Source organism: Triplophysa dalaica, chromosome 10 (genome assembly GCF_015846415.1).
Source record: "Triplophysa dalaica isolate WHDGS20190420 chromosome 10, ASM1584641v1, whole genome shotgun sequence".
NCBI lineage: Eukaryota > Metazoa > Chordata > Actinopteri > Cypriniformes > Nemacheilidae > Triplophysa > Triplophysa dalaica.
Window position 1 is genome coordinate 2,519,198 of NC_079551.1, and position 17,482 is coordinate 2,536,679.

General features: G+C 38.3%; 1 protein-coding gene across 1 annotated transcript in view; it reads right to left on the reverse strand.

Moving 5' to 3' along the window:
- Positions 1-6,544: 6,544 nt before the first annotated feature.
- Positions 6,545-17,482, reverse strand: part of LOC130429682 (uncharacterized) — an 88,101-nt gene continuing 77,163 nt past the window's right edge. The window contains exons 30-39 of the mRNA XM_056758381.1: positions 16,777-17,064; positions 15,860-16,159; positions 14,457-14,750; positions 14,113-14,145; positions 10,740-11,027; positions 10,098-10,388; positions 9,440-9,733; positions 9,161-9,199; positions 8,786-8,824; positions 6,545-8,281 (exon numbers count right to left, since the gene is read on the reverse strand). Of these exons, the coding sequence (XP_056614359.1) occupies positions 8,208-8,281; positions 8,786-8,824; positions 9,161-9,199; positions 9,440-9,733; positions 10,098-10,388; positions 10,740-11,027; positions 14,113-14,145; positions 14,457-14,750; positions 15,860-16,159; positions 16,777-17,064 (1,940 nt within the window). The 3' untranslated portion in view covers positions 6,545-8,207. The remainder of the gene's footprint in view (positions 8,282-8,785; positions 8,825-9,160; positions 9,200-9,439; positions 9,734-10,097; positions 10,389-10,739; positions 11,028-14,112; positions 14,146-14,456; positions 14,751-15,859; positions 16,160-16,776; positions 17,065-17,482) is intronic.

Here is a 17,482-nt window from a genome sequence, read left to right on the forward strand (position 1 = left end):
CCTGAACAGAGCACCTTCACAAGCTGCCATTCAGGGTGCTCACACAGAGGCGCGTCCTGACATCTATGAGGTGTCAGGATTGGTTCGTGGCAATCGACCTGAAGGACGCTTACTTTCATGTCTCGATCCTCCTCGACACCGGCCGTTCCCACGGTTCGCGTGCGAGAGGCGGGCATATCAGTACAGAGTCCTCCCTTTCGGTCTGTCCCTGACCGCCCTTTCTCCCTGAGAGGAGGAAGGCGAGCGGGTACTAAACTATCTCAGCGACTGGCCTATCTTGGCACACTCGCGAGATCTGTTATGTACACAAAGGGACCTGGTGCTCCGGCACCTAGGTCGATTGGGACTCCAGGTCAACCAAGAGAGGGGCAAGCTCTCCCCAGTGCAGAGCATCCTCTTTCTTGGTATGGAACTCAACTCTGTCACCATGTCGGCACACCTGTCCGCAGTTGTGCCCAACCAGTGTTGAACTGTCTGAAATGAACATTTTAGGCAGACAGCGGTCCCCCTGAAACAATTCAGAGGCTCCTGGGACACATGGCGTCCTCGCGGGCTAATACCCCTCGAGTTGATGCACATGACACCGCTCCAACACTGGTTTCAGAGTCGAGTTCCGAGGAGAGCGTGGCACACCGGCAGCAGGCGCATGGTGATGCCGCCCTGCTGCCGACGCACCATAACCCCTAGTCTTTATGACTTTTTCGACGGACTCAGGTCCCTCTGAGCAGGTTGTGAGGCAGGTCGTGGTGACGACTGAAGTCTCCCTGCAGGGGTGCGGTGTAGTGTGCAACGGGCACGCAGGTAGGGTGTTGGACGAACCCCCGCCTGCGCTGGCATATCAATTGCCAAGAGTTGTGGGCTATGCTACTTGCACTGAGCAGGCTACGGCCTCTCGTGCGAGACATGCACGTGCTGTTCCGAGGACAGCACTATAGCTGTAGCGAATGCAGATCGTCAGGGTGGCGTTCGCACACAGCAGCTAAACACAACTTGCTCGACGCCTCCTCCGGTGGAGTCAACAGGTGAATCGTTCCCTGCAGGCCACACACCCCGGGCAAACTGAACTAGACAGCCGACGTGCTTTCTCGCCAGTTTATGCCTCGTGGATAGTGGCGACTCCACCCCCGTGCAGTCCAGCTCATTTGGAGGCTGTTCGGGTAGGCCCAGGTAAAACCTGTTCACCTCCCGTAACACCACCATTTGCCCGCTTGATAGTCCCTGCCCTCGGCACGGATATCCTTGCGCACAGCTGGCCGCGGGATGGGCGGAAGCACACCTTCCCCCCCCCAGGAGCCTTCTTGTACAGACTCTGTGCAAGGTCAGGGAGCAGGAGCACCAAGTGTTATTGGTTACACCACACCGGTCTAACCGCACTTGGCCTCAGAGCCGATGCTCTGGACAGCGACTCCCCCTGAACCATTCCCCTGACAGAGGACCTGCTCTCTCAGGGGAAGGACACGTTCTGGCATCCCAGATCAGACCTCTGGAACACCCATGTCTGGTCTCTAGACGGGACGAGAAGATCCTAAGATGGCTACTCCCCCTATACGGCTGAGACCATCACCCAGGCTAGGGCCCCATCTACTAGGCGGTTACACGCCTCTAGACGGTGCCTCTTCTCGTCCTGGTGTCTTTCTCAACGAGAAAGACCCACTGAGGTGCTTGATCAGGATTGTGTTCCCCTCCTCACGAGACTGGAGACTAACATCTCCCTTCCACACTGAAAGTGTATGTAGTCGCTATTGCCACTCATCACGACTCAGTCGGTGGAAAGTTTCTAGGGCAACACGACCTGGTCACCAGGTTCCTAAGCAGCGAGAGGGCGGAATCCGCCTCATCTCCGCTCCATACCCTCTTGGGACCCTAAGTGGTCCTGGGGAGCCTCAGGGCCCCCCAAAGAGCCCCTCGGAGGTTCCGATCTTCCTCATAGAGTAAGACGGCCCTCCTGACGGCGCTCACTTCCTTCAAGAGGGTAGGGGACCACCGAGCATCCTCCGTGTCCCTGGATTGCCTTAAACTCGGCCCTGGAAACTCTCACGTTATCTTGAGACCCAGGCCCGGATGCGTGCCCAAGAAGTTCCCACTACTCCCTCCGGGGCCAAGTGGTGAACTTGCAGGCGCTCCCCATAGGGGAGGAAGACCCAACCCGATTAGTGTTGTGTCCAGTACGTACTGGACCGCACGCAGAGCTCTGAAGCTCTGACCAGCTCCGTGTCTGTTGGAGGACAGCAGAAGGGGAAGGCTGTCTCCAAACAGAGGCTGGCGCACTGGGTCGTGGACGCCGTTACGACGGCATTCCGATCTCAGAATCTCCCATGCCCATTGGCAGTGAGGGCTCACTCCACACGGAGTTTAGCCACCTCCTGGACACTGGCAGAAGCGCCTCTCTAGCAGACATCTGTAGAGCTGCGGGTTGGGCTATGCCCAAACACCTTCGCAAGGGTTAACAACCTTCGCGTAAACCCGGTGTCAGCCCACGTCCTGCGTGGCGACATGTAGGACTGGCATCCGGGGGGGCGTATGCCTGCGAAAGCACCTTTCCACCCTCTAACAGGTTGGGTCAGTGTGCTATTTACCTTTTCTTCTTACCCGAACACATCGCTAAGAAACTGGTACCTCACCAGCCTCCCTTCTTACCCAGACACTGGTTAAGAATAGGCATTCCATCCATCACCAAACAAGCACCCCCTGGGGGCTGGCTGGGCAGAGCAGCCTTCCCCCTTAGGCCGGGATACCATGTGAGCTATCACAGATAGCTCTAACCGGACCTAGTGCTACCGGACGTCTGTAACACCCCCTCCGTGGGCTGTTCCGTCTGATGTATCCTCACGAGAATGGTTCCCACTCCTGGTAACCCATGAGCTTCCCCAGGTGGGCCTCCACCTCGCGGTTAACTACTCAGTCCGCACGTTCCATGCGTTCTCCTCCAAGGACGAGACCATACCTATATCCACCATATTCCTCCCCACGGGTAGGAGGTGGCCTCTGTAGCGCTTCTCTGATTAAGAGTCGCGCTTACCCGGTGTAAACTGATCTGGACGGCCTCTCGCCTATAGAGAGCTAAGGCCCCGTCCGTGAAAGTTACCGGTCAGGGCTGTACCCATCTTTCTCCAAGAAAGCTCTGGAACCCCCCGACCACCACACTGGAAGGTTACAGTCTCACGAAAGCTTCGTGATGACACGCCCAGGCTTGTTACCGTCGCTTCGCTAGAGATTATGACGCGATACAGCGTTGTGGCGTTTTCCATAGGCAACCCCATCTGTCGTTCTCGACACAACGTCGAGAGACCGACAGAAAGGGAACGTCTTGGTTCCGTATGTAACCTCTGTTCCCTGATGGAGGGAACGAGACGTTGTGTCCCTTATGCCACGAACACGTATCGTATTCTGCTGCAGTTTGAGAGGTCTCAGGCTCTTCAGAACAAAGGTAAGTGAATGCTGCACGCCGGCCTCCTTTTATACCGGATTTCCGGGGGCGGAAATTGCATTCGCCAAATTTCATTGGCCTTTTCTATAGTAGTCAGAGTTGATTGGTTCTCAAGGGCGAACCCCATCTGTCGTTCTCGACACAACGTCTCGTTCCCTCCATCAGGGAACTGAGGTTACATACGGAACCAAGACGTTTTTATGTTTGTGATTGTTTTGACTTGAAATGTCCTCATTTTTTCATCATCTTGTCATTGTAAACCTGTATGATTTCTTTCTTCTGCTGAACACAAAAGAAGATATCTCAAAGAAAAATGATAAGAGAATAACAGCAGTTAACCATTCACTGTATGGACACAAAACTAATGCAAGTCAAGGAGTACTTCAAAATTCTTTCAAATTTCTGCTTCCAATAAATTGACACCCATTTAGTAACTTTAATAAAGATAATCATTTACATTCTGTTATTGAATAATGTGTAGTGCAAAACAATATTGAGGGGACAATAGTATCTGCTACTCTATAAGTATCAATGGTGTCTAAATAAAAACAAACTCTGTTTTGAATTATTTTCAAACATCTTAATTTTTGTTATTTTATCATGCTACTGTTGTTTTTATTGTGTTAGTTAGCTGTATTGTTTGAGTTTTTATGCCTTAAATGAAAACAATCAAGCTTGATTGACTTTTATTGCAATGCACAATAAAAACATGTTATCTCATTTAGGAAATAAACTCTTCAAATACTTATTTTTATTACATCTTTATTTAGTGCAGATAGCATATCGCTAAGAAATGATGCTTTTTCCCCTAAAAGGAGTTAATTCATATTTAAACTCAGTGTAAATCGCTGCAGCCTCATAGTTTCCATAAAAACTAATACAATTCCAATCATATCCATTAAATCTATTACAGTTTCTAGTGTGTTTTGGGTAGAGATGCTGTTTTTTAAGGGGATTTATAAACAGACGCCCAAAACACAACAACATAAAAGATTTACTTGTTATTATTAGTTTTGATTTTGTCTGTTCAGTGTGTCTTTTGATAAAGAACATTTAATATCCGTTTCTTATGTACACTGCCGTCTAAGGTCTGCCACTTTTCCCCTCAATATTATTATTATTTAATATTATTATTATTTAACACTTCTTTATTATACTTTTTTTCATTTGCCTCAAATGCCTTTATCTTTATTATTTAAAAAAACGTTTTGTAATCATGCAGCTTCGTATGATTAGTTTGAAACACACACACACACACAGGGTGAGGGGGGGGGGGTTTGTTGTACAAAGATAAGATCATAGGTTTGCATGTGATGGGCGGTCCATTGAAGAAAGAAGATTTGTTGATGAACTGCAGTCACACTGAAGATTCACTTCACATCAGCAATATCCTCTTTATTTCTGTCGCTTTCTTACCAAACTCTCATTGACGTTTTAAACGTTTTATATAATTTCTGGATCCAAATGTGGAAGAAATGTGGCTATAGGTTAGTCCAATGAAGAGTGTAAAATGATAAATGACACAGAATTTATGTTCATCTCAATCAGGAAACGATTAAGAGGAGAATCAATCTCTCATTTACATTTAACAGAGGCTTTTATCAAAAGCCATTTACAGATGCAGTAAACAATGGAAGCAATTGGAACAGAAAGAGTACCTAACAACCAAACTTGTGTAAAAGTGCATATACCTTGCAGTGACCATGACTGAATTACAAGTCACCAGTAAAAGTCTTAGATTGTCTGAATGGTTATTGAGTTATAGATTTCCACTGCTCTGGGTGTGTGTGTTCACTATTCACCATGGATGAGTTAAACACAGAGGACACATTTCATGGATGGGGTACCACACATAGACAAAAACACACACTTTCACTTCACTTTAAATCTTTAGATTTCTCTTTTTTCACTGAACCCGTGAAGGAACGTTTCAATCTTGCTTCTCGGGGTAAAGCAGGAAGTGGAAAAAGCCAGAAAGGAAACACTATTTTAGGTCTTCTGCATGGTTCCAGGGCAAAGTGTTCCTCAGTATCCGTGACAGAAGAACGTGCCTCTCAAACGGCTTCTGTAAACAGGAGACCCATCACATACCTTGACTGTATTGTATTTACCTTGGCATTTTCATTATAATTAAATCTATTAAATCTATAATTAAATATAGATTTACATTTAAGAGCTGGCACGTGAAAGTGTCTTTCTGTATTATAGATCCTCTCTCTGCTTTGACACTCAGATAACTTCAGTGGGAAGAAGCAGTTTTTATCACTTTCTTAAACCTTTTCTGAGTTTGAAAGATCTGGAGACTGTTATCCATGCTTTCATTACCTCTTGACTAGACTTCTGTAATTCAGTGTATGTAGGGATTTCTCAACACTAACTCTCTAGGTTACAGTGTGTACAGAATGCTGCAGACAGACTGGCAGTAAAAAAAGGGAACACAACACCCCGGTGCTATCATCTCTCCACTGGCTTCAAGTAAAAATTAGAATTGATTTATAAAATGTATTAATGAGCTTTAAAGCATTAAAAAAACACTCCCCAATTTACATCAATGATCTCTTAGGGTCTCACACTCAGGGCTGGTCTGGGAAACAAAATCGGCCCTGGCTTTTTGGGATCAAATCGGCCGTCAATAATATTTGTTGACCGGGGGGTTTGGTTGGTGATTGGAGTCCTTTTAATATTTTCTTTTTTTCGACGGGGAGGATTTGTTATTTGAAAGAAGGCATACGTATCTTTCTCAGTAGTAGGGCCACAACTATGGAACAGGCCCCCCCTGCACATTTAAAGAGTCTAAACATTTCATATTTTACAGTTTGTGGATGGTTTTTATTCCTGGGTTTCAAGAATTGTTAAACTCTTGTATTTATCAGTGAATTATCGTTAAAAAATATAAAGAACATTCATAAGGTGTTAATATGTTGTTTTTGTCATGGAGAATACAGCTTTAGAATAACTGAAGATTTTATCAATCAACCTGATAAATGTCAGAATGATTCATCTGTGACGTCTGTTTGAAAACGTTTCTTTTTCTGCTCTCTTGTGAGTTTTTCCTCTGAAATCACAGAATATGAGCAACACAAAGAACCACACATTTTAATCTTCATTTTCATTTATTAATAATGACATGCATTGTATATTCAGTTAAACATGTTAAAGCAGGTCAAGCACAACACTAGCATGTGTTTACTGTTAAAACAGCCATTACTAAATAATCACTTTATCCATTAAAGAACAGAAATGATCAGACACAAACACTTTTTAATACTGTTTATATTTAGCTGATATCTAAATCACGAAGCTAGCACATTTATTTTATAAGAGCAATAAGGCAAGAGTTATTCAGTTAAGTGCTTTATGAAGTTTTTATGTTTCATATGTTCTGCGTTTTTGTTCAGTAAATATTAACACTATAGAAACATATTTGATAATATAAATAAGTGCTTCACAAACACAGTTATAAACAAAGGTAGGCTATGTCATGTCAAACCTTTTACATAGAAAATAGGAAAACACAACACATTCACTGTTGTATTGCAAAATCTAAATACATCATTGTAGGATTGAACAATAATGACATACTTGTTTATATTCTTCTTCTTGATATTGTAAATGTGATTAATAATGTTGATTATATTTTTATATTTTAATAACGCAGTCATAAGCTACATGCTTTGCGCTTTAAATAGTCCAAGCACATAAACGTGTTAATTATGTACGTCAATATTAGTTTCAGGAATAAACCGTTTTAATGCACCGCAACAGAAACTCTAACACAAGTTTGAGAACCTTTGATATAAATGACCACACTGACAGTTAGTGTAACGGGGTTGAGCATGAGATTGTGGGTTCACACATTCATTTCACATTTAAATAATATCAATGGTTGGATTTAGTTTGCAATTTGGTTTACTAATATCCTATGAGTCCTAATAGATGCAACTATTTCTATAGTGCTTTCTTGATAAAGATCGCCACTACCTCACATAATGCAGTGAAGCAGTCCGTGTGTACAGTAAATTATTGATTGGAGAACGATCGATATCCATTAATTCAGCACCATGGACAGCAGCTAGTAACGTAGGACGTAAGAAAGGAATCTCCTCAGGTTTAGTTCAGTTAACACGAAAATATATATATATAAAATATAGGCACATAATGAAGGAAATTATAAAGTACATGAAAAACTAAAATAATATCAACATTAACAATAAAAACTGAACAGACATCAGAATCTAACGCTGATGCTCAAGATGTTTCTCACGTGTATTTTCTAGAATCTTCTTCACATGATAAACACAGATTGTCATGTGATCTCATGTTAACTTCATCATGAATTTTTTTGTGGTGTTAGTTGTTATATAAATGTGTATAAAAGCAGATTAGAGACGGGTTAGAGAAAGACTGAAGATGTTCTTCATGTTTATCTGATACTTCATCTTCATCAGATATTAAATCAATACTGTCTACAATCACACAACATCAAACACACGAGAGTCAAAATAATCATATGCTTTGCAGTGAGTAACATATGAAATATAAAAAGATAAACAGATTCTGATCAGAGATCAGTTTCAACAGCAAATAAATGAAATTCTGTTTCACTGTTTATCAAAAAACGTGTAACTTTAGCTCTAAAAGCTTTTATAACTCAAGCTCAACAGCACACATGAAGATGATCTTTTAAAGAGGACGGATCATGAACACAGTAAATCAGTTTTATTACTGTAGATGTTGATAATGTGAAAGATGTGATGATGAGCATCTATCTCATCCTCGATCATTCATTTGCTACTTCATTGGGGGAAGGCTTGTCAACCGCTGCTGATTTATTTTCTTCAGTTTCTGCTGATTCTGTCAGAAGAGAGAAATGTCAACAATTTACCATAGAAATAACATTTAAAAAATCACATTTACGGAATAATTTTAAAAGCGTAACTTACACAGCAATAGAGTTTTACTTTGCTTTATTTTCTACGTGAATGTAAATTATATCTCTACGTTCTTTCAATATTTTACTTTCACTTTAAATGAACATTCATTCATTCATGAGAAACATGTGTTTAGATTAAACAGATTTATCCTGCTAAATATAAAGGTTTAAAAGGATGCTAAAATAAATATAACATGTTAGAAATTAAATGACATGTAAGCATTCACATGATAAAATTATCCCTTTAAATAACTCCATTATAAGTAATAAAAAATTCAGGACAGTCATGGAAAACAATCTAAAGTCTAATGAATTTATAGGACAATTTTCACTGTTTACAGAAACGTCAGGACTGAAATATCACTGCAAACGCTTCAGAACACAGTTCTTCATTATGAGATGACATATCAATCATGATGTGTTACCTGATTTCTGTTTGTCCTTTACTTTTCCAACAGCATTATCTGTTTAAATAAACATTCATTCATTCATGTGAAACATGTGTATAGATTAAACAGATTCAGACTGCTAAATATAAAGGTTTAAAAGGTTGCTAAAATAAATATAACATGTTAGAAATTAAATGACAGGTTAGCGTTCACATGATAAAACTATCCCTTTAAATAACTCAATTATAAATGATAAAAAACTCAAGACAATTATTGAAAACAAACTCAAGTCTAATGAAATTATAGGACAGATTTCACTGTTTACAGAAACTTCAGGACTGAAATCTCAATGTAAACGCTTCAAAACACAGTTCTTCATTATGAGATGATATATCAATTGTGATGTGTTACCTGCTTTCTGTTCTTCCTGTTCTTTTACAACAGCCTTGTCTGTTTAAACAAACATTGTTCATTAATAAATGTAAATGTTTAATAATCCTGCTGCATTAACACTGTGTTCAGTAAACAAAACCAAAAAGTGTAATAATGAGCTTTTATTAAATTATTCACCACAACAAAATAAGAGTCATTTACCAAGATCATGTTTTCTTTTCAGATCATCAATAGTTTATAGAGAATGATGTAATAAATTGAAGTGAATTATTGTATCAGAAATTGTGAGTTACTCACTCTTGATCCAAACCATGAATATCCTGAATGAGATCTTTTCTTTACTCTTGATGTGTAGTTTATAAACTCCAGCATCTGTCCATCTGAGGTCTGTGATGGTGAGATCTCCAGTCTGAGGATTCATCTTCAGTCTGCCTTTGAATCTCTCATCATCTTTATATTTAGTGTCTATTATGACTCCATTCATTATAGTGGCCAGAATGATGTTATTTTCAGAGATCCACTTGATCTCACTGTCTCTCTGTATTTTACTGTCAGTGAGTATAGTGAGAGATTCTCCCTCATAAGCGTTCACTGAAACAGACGTGAAAACACACAGAAAACATGAATTAGAGTGGAAATTTTATAGCAGCTTTTTAAATCTTGAGTAAAATCTCATGTTCAGTAGATGATGAGACAGAAACTTGGACAAAAGAGTGAGTGTTCATGTAAACAAATTCTAAACAAGTGTAACGATAAATTTATTTATCAATGATCAATAATCTAATGTACTGATTAAACACATCTGCACATTTATCAATATTGGATAAGTAGGTAATGAATCTGATTTTGTTTCCTTTAAGAGACAGTTCACACAAAAATGACCATGTAGTCACTTCATATTCACTCATCTCTCATCATCATGTCAGATATAAATCACTAAAACAAATCCACTCACCAGAGATGTTAACCCTGTATGTTCTGTATTCTGTTCCTCTACTGCTGCTGATCTTTGCTCTATAAACTCCAGAGAGTTCAGCTGTGATGTTTGTGATGGTGAGATGTCCAGTCTGACGGTTCAGCTTCAGTTTCTCTTTAAATCTCTCATCATATGAGGGTTCAGACCCTACAGTGATTTCAGCTAAGGGAGTCTTTTCATCTTCTAATCTCCACTGAATCACATCACCAGTAACATCAGTGTCTAGAATAACAGAACCTCCCAACTCTACTGATTTCATCCTCTCTTCATCTATAACAGCAGCACATAGAAGAGAAAAACACAGAAGAACATCCATCAGATCAAATAAAATAAAATGAAAAACTTTGCTTTTTATGGATTACATCACTAATGTTATCCATAATCTGTCATCCAGCGCCACAATTCCACAAAATCCAAGTTAAAACTCATGAAATTGAACATTATAAGATTCTTAATATTTACAGATAAAATCTACAGATAACATGAAGAGTTCTGCAGCTTAACATGAAGAAATTTCAGAAGATGTGTGGAGAAGATAAAATCACAACACGTGTAATGTCAATACAGCACTTGATATATAAAAGCCATCATTCTCATCACATTAACTTGAGCTTTACTTACCCCTGACATAAACTTTAAACTGAGAGTATGATGTTCCTCTACTGTTGATGATCTTCAGTTTATAGTGTCCAGTGTGTTCAGTGTTGAGATCTCTGATGGTGAGATCTCCAGTCTTATCATTCAGCTTCAGTCTGTCTCTGAATATCTCATCATCTGTAGTGAACTTGTTGATCTTTCTATTGATTTCAGCTATGAGAGTTTCTCCAAACCTCCACTGGATCACATCATCTGACTTTAGTTCAGTAACATCAGTGTTCAGAGTGACAGAATCATTCTCATATTTACACACTGTATCAGTCACAGCAGCACACAGAAGAGAGAAACACAAACATTATAACACATTAATATTACATTAATAATCATTTCATTATCATGTCAACATAAATAATCATTATTAAACATATGCCAGATGTATCTGTAAATTAATATTAATTTGTGCATTAATTCAAATTAACACTAACAGATGAAACTGCTAGTGTAATGTAGTAAATGCAATACACATTAACACATTCATATTTTTTAATTTGGCAGACGATTTTATCCAAAGTGACTTACATGTAGGAGATCATATAACATTGCGTCAACATGCTAAACAGTACTGATAGTTTACAAGGCCATGTGACTAGGAGGATTACAGCAGAAGTAACCAAAGGAAAGAATGAACAATATGGAGTGAAAACAGTATCAAAACCTCCACAAAAAAAGTTAAACAACATTCAAACTCTACAATTCACAAATTCACTCCAGAGACCCACAAATACACAGCAATCTACTCATGCTTCATTTCTATTCAACCCAGAAGTCACTTCTAGATTTACTAACATTAAAACATTAATATTACTAATGATCTAACATTAAAGGGGCACCATTTCAAAAATTATTTTTTAACATTAATTATAGCCATCCAACAGTTTAATTGAGATCTATCATGTAGGAAATATACAGAAATTGAGGTAAGTTCTCAATCACTTTACAGCCTTTAATAAGAATTCTTCTGTATTTAATTTCAATTTAGAATTAAAGAATTACAAAATCACATTGATATCTTCTTTTCTTTGATTAACATTAGTGGCAGGAGCCACAGCAGCACGTTTAAGAACACGGCCCCTTTAAGAGCTGTCTCTGCACGCAGATCTGACGTCACCCCACTTACATCTTCACAACTCTCTGCATTCATTTAAGATTTTTCATTTAGTCATTTAGCAGATGCTTTTATCCAAAGCGACTTACAGTGCACTTTTTACAGGGACAATCCCCCTGGAGCAACATGGAGTAAAGTGTCTTGCTCAAGGACACACTGGTGGTGGCTGCTGGGATCAAACCAGCAACCTTTGATTTACCAGTTCAGTGGTTTAACCCACTAGACCACCATCTCCATTTTATTTTACAATGTGAAGTCTGTGCTTAAGGAAATGCTAGACAAAATAACCCTGTGCGGTTTTATCCATTCAAGCATGAAAGAGAACTTAACACGGATGCTGTCTGATAGAGATTCAATGACGCAGCCTTTAGCATGTGACTGTATACCAGACTGGACCTCGCGTTGCGTTTTATCGCGTCCCACAGCTAAAAGCTGTACATCTTCATTGAATGTATCTAAGCAACCGTTAAGTCATGCTTAAGTGGTGTAAAAGCCTGTAAACGAATACGGGCGTGATAACATAATGCAACGCAAGACAAAAGATGTCAAAAACATTTGCGTTAAATATTTATATATAAAAATCAACCCCATGCGTACACACGTTAACAGCCCTAATTTTAATTAACAAAAATAATCATCAGCATCTTAAGATGTTGGATATGAGTAGAGTAGTGATTACTGACCCTAGGAACTTAGCTTACTATAGACCTATATTGAAACTACCTTTTATTAATATAGTACATGAAAAGGTTGTTTCATCGCAGCTATGTTCCTTCCTCTAAAGTAATGACATCTGTGAAGAATTCCACTCAGGTTTTATAAAAAACTATTTTCTTTTTTCATGTGGTCTTGGCTGCATTTCTTTACTTTTGCTATTCGACAGCGCACTTTTATATAGATTTGAAAATGATGTTGCCGTTAGTGGAATAGTATTAGAATGGTTTTGTTCATACATATCTGACCATTTTCAGCTTGAAGTAATAAACAATAAGGGTGTCGCGCAAATCACAAGTACAGTACGGCGTGCCACAGGGCTCAGTTTTAGGGCCTCTGCTTTCAGCACTGCACATGTCTCTAAGAGGTATAATTAAGAGACACAGAGTTAGTTTTCAGTCCTATGCGGTTTATAATCAATTCTATATTTCTTGGAGGCCTTACGAACCAAAGAAGGAATTTGGGCATTATTTAATAGGAATCTGTCATTTGAAACCATGTTGCCATCACGTGCAAAACATAATTTTTTTTTTTAAGGATATATCTTAATAATGTCATCTGTGCTCACTATCACATGCAGAAAAGTTAATTCACACATTCATGACGTCAAGACTAGATTATTGTAATGTACTAATAGGTGGTTTCCCTGCAGGTTTATAACAAAAACACTAACTAGTTCAAAATGCTGCAGCTAGAGTTCTGACGTGAAAAGAAATGTATGAGCATATTAGCCTGGTTCTGTCAACATAAGATTGGTAACGTATTCACTTAAAAATCTTACCTATACGATAACCTATAAGGCAATACACAGTTAAGCTTAACAGTACCCAAGTGAGCTCCTACTACTTAACGGTCCTAAATGTTCACTATGGTCTTTAGGCTCCGGTCAGTTGGTAATACTTAGAATTTCAAATCAAGTGCAGTTGGTAGATCCTTTTCCTACCTATCACCCAATCTCTTCCGAATAGTGTGCGAGATGCCGTGCATACACAACACTTCAATAATACAAACCCGACATGTCCCCACTAAACAACAAAATTGCCACTGCAAATAGCAATTAAAATATTAAGATTATATTTAACCTGTCATCTACCGTTTTTATCTTTATTTTGCCTGCTTGTGTAAGCAATGTCGAGCTTGTAGTGATGCAGAACATTTTAACGATTTATAGTTTATTTAATTTCTTTTAATCACTTCAGAGAAATAAAATTAATATGAAACTGGGTATTTTTTTACGCTTTTAGACTTGCAAGCATTCTAAAAACAACCCACCAGAGTGTCTTCCAACTAAATGGGAGTATATTATATAATATAATTATTATTTAGTTTGGATTTGACTTTCTTTACCTACTCTGACATATGCAGATTAAACAGATTCTGACTGCCGACTATAAATGTTTAGAAATAAAATAAATATAATATGTTTCAAATGAAAAGACACATTAGCTTTCACGTGATAAAATGATTTCACTTGATTTAGTGAATCAGACTCAAACTCACAGCTGTAGAGAATCTCACCTGAGTTCTGCTTCTGATCTGGAGAAGGGCCGTCTGTTAAGAATCAAACACACAAATGAAACATTTATAAGTGTTTTCTGCACATGTTTGTGTGAACACAGAGTCACTTTATATAAGAGAGAATCTTTAATAATCCTGCTGCATTTACCAATGACTCTGTTCAAATAAACAAACAATAAATGTGTAAAAATCTTTAATAAAAAAAAAAAAGGGAATCGGCTTTCACATAATAACAGAGACATTTGAAAACATCATGTTTTCTTTTCAGATCATCAATGATTTATAGAGAATTTTGATATAAGATGAAGTGAGTTATTATATATCAGATATCTCGAGTTACTCACCGTTGACAAAAACATTGATCATCTTGTATGAGATCTTATCATCACTGCTGATCTGTAGTTTATAAACTCCATCATCATTCTTTCTGATCTTTGTGATGGTGAGATCTCCAGTGTCATGATTCATCTTCAGTCTGTCTTTGAATCTCACATTATCTGTTAACTTGGTGTCTTTTATGACTCCAATCTTTCCAGTGACCAGACTGATGTTATCTTCAGAGATCCACTTGATCTCACTGCCTCTCTGTATTTTACTGTCAGTGTGTATAGTGAGAGATTCTCCCTCATAAGCGATCACTGAAACAGACGTGAAAACACAAATCAATGTGATAATAAACTGTCAGTAACTCATGCAGATGTGATCTTGTGTTTAAAGAATCTCATTTTGTTTCCTCAAAAATGATCATGTAGTCTCTACTTATTCACTCTTCTGTATTATTAATAGCTCTCAGCAGCACCACTAACAGTAATAATGAATTGATATTGGTCACACAGCACATCAGATCCATTCTCTGACCCACACCAGTTTACACCTGGAGTGTAAAGCTGCTAGTGTTCTTTACTTTAACCATCTTTAACCAAACTATTACTGAAAGAGTCCAGCTCTGTTTTAAACTGACTGATGCAAACACACTGCACAGTACTGTGCAGCGTTTTGAGCTTCTTGAGTAACTTTAGATCGTAGAGTTTTTATTGGTGGATTATATGCTCAATTCTATTGGCAAGTGTGACGACCATAAACACATCCACAAATGTTTGCTGGAAAACAAATTAAGAACCTGATAATAGATTTGAGAAAAATTTCAAATTTATTTCTGTGAGTTTTATTTGTATGAAAATTTGGGGGAAATGTTTGTGTATTTATGAGTTGAATGAGAGAGGATCCATGTTCATCTTCAAACTGTGTTGAAGGCTTTAAAGCTTAGATGTTAGAGAGAAAGATTGTCTAAAAATCACCCCGAGGAGGATGCTTTGATTTGCCTCAATATGTGAGTAACATTGATTTTGCTGTTGTATGAATTATTAATGTGTTTTATTTGTCTTTTGGTGTGGTTTCCCAGAAAGGGCTTAAGCCAAAGTCTCAGACTAAATGAACTGTAAGAGATGTCTTGATCGAAAATCATCGATCATCTTTAAACAAATCAGTAGGTTTGTTTTGACTCAAGATTAAACAAAGTAATGTTTTGTAAAGTATGATTTTTAAAAACAACTTAAATATCTGAGGTCTATTCCTGTCTTTAACTAATCTCTGTCTGGGAAACGACCTCTTTATGTTAAAGTATTAAGTCAATTCTGACTTGTAATGAAAGTTAAATGTTAAGAGTGTTTAGAGAAAAACTCTTCTGTTCATTACATCATCTCTCATCATCATGTCAGATATAAATCACTAAAACAAATCCACTCACCAGAGACGACAACCCTGTATGTTCTGTATTCTGTTCCTCTACTGCTGCTGATGATCTTTGCTCTATAAACTCCAGAGAGTTCAGCTGTGATGTTTGTGATTGTGAGATCTCCAGTCTGAGGGTCCAGCTCCAGTCTCTCTTTGAATCTCTTATCATATGAGAGTTTATTCAGTCCAGTGATTTCAGCTATGGGAGTTTTTTCATCTTCTAATCTCCACTGAATCACATCATTTTTCTGTATTCCAGTAACATCAGAGTATAGAATGACAGAATGTCCAAACTCTACTGATCTGATGTTCTCTTCATTTATAACAGCAGCACATAGAAGAGAAAAACACAGAACAACATCCATCAGATCAAATAAATGTGTTATGGACTGTTGGATATGGAAACACAAACACAGTTCATCTGTAGATAAGAACATGGTTATAAAGACAGAGGCTGTGCATGTGCTGTGTGAAAGAATAGAGACAAAACTTTACTTTTTAATGTGTGTGTGTGCATTTGATCAGATGTGTCTTGTATATGAAACAGAACTGACAGAGAAAATATGTAAATGAGAACGTCTTTATTCAGCAATAAGCTGTTTTAAAATACTGAATGTTCAGAGTAAAATGAAAAGAGGTCTGAGGTTGTGACTCAAAAACTGCATGACGACGTCACTAATGTTATCCATTATCTGTCATCCAGTGCTACAATTCAACAAAATCCAAGTGAAAACTCAAGAAATAAAACATTATAAGATTCTTATTATTTACAGATAAAATCTACAGAAAACACAAAGAGTTCTGCAGCTTAACATGAAGAAAATTCAGAAGATGTGTGGAGAAGATAAAATCACAACACATGTAATGTCAATACAGCACTTGATAAATAAAAGCCATCATTCTCATCACATTAACTTGAGCTTTACTTACCCCTGACATAAACTTTAAACTGAGAGTATGATGTTCCTCTATTGTTGATGATCTTCAGTTTATAGTGTCCAGTGTGTTCAGTGTTGAGATCTCTGATGGTGAGATCTCCAGTCTTATCATTCAGCTTCAGTCTGTCTCTGAATATCTCATCATCTGTAGGGAACTTGTTGTTCTTTCTATTGATTTCAGCTATGAGAGTTTCTCCAAACCTCCACTGGATCACATCATCTGACTTTAGTTCAGTAACATCAGTGTTCAGAGTGACAGAATCATTCTCATATTTACACACTGTATCAGTCACAGCAGCACACAGAAGAGAGAAACACAAACATTATAACACATTAATATTACATTAATAATCATTTCATCATCATGTCAACATAAATAATCATTATTAAACATATGCCAGATGTATTTGTAAGCTAATAGCAGTATAATTGTTTAATAATTTGTGCATTAATTTATGTTAACACTTACAAATAAATCTGCTGATAACACACATTAACACATTTGTGTTTATTTATTTGGCAGACGATTTTATGCAAAGCGACTAACAAGAAAGAGATCCTATAACATTGTGTCAACATGCTAAACAGTACTGATAGTTTACAAGGCCATGTGACTAGGAGGATTACAGCTGAAGTAAGCAAGTGAGAGAATGAACACTATGGGCTGAAAACAGTATCAAAACCTCCAAAAAATAAAC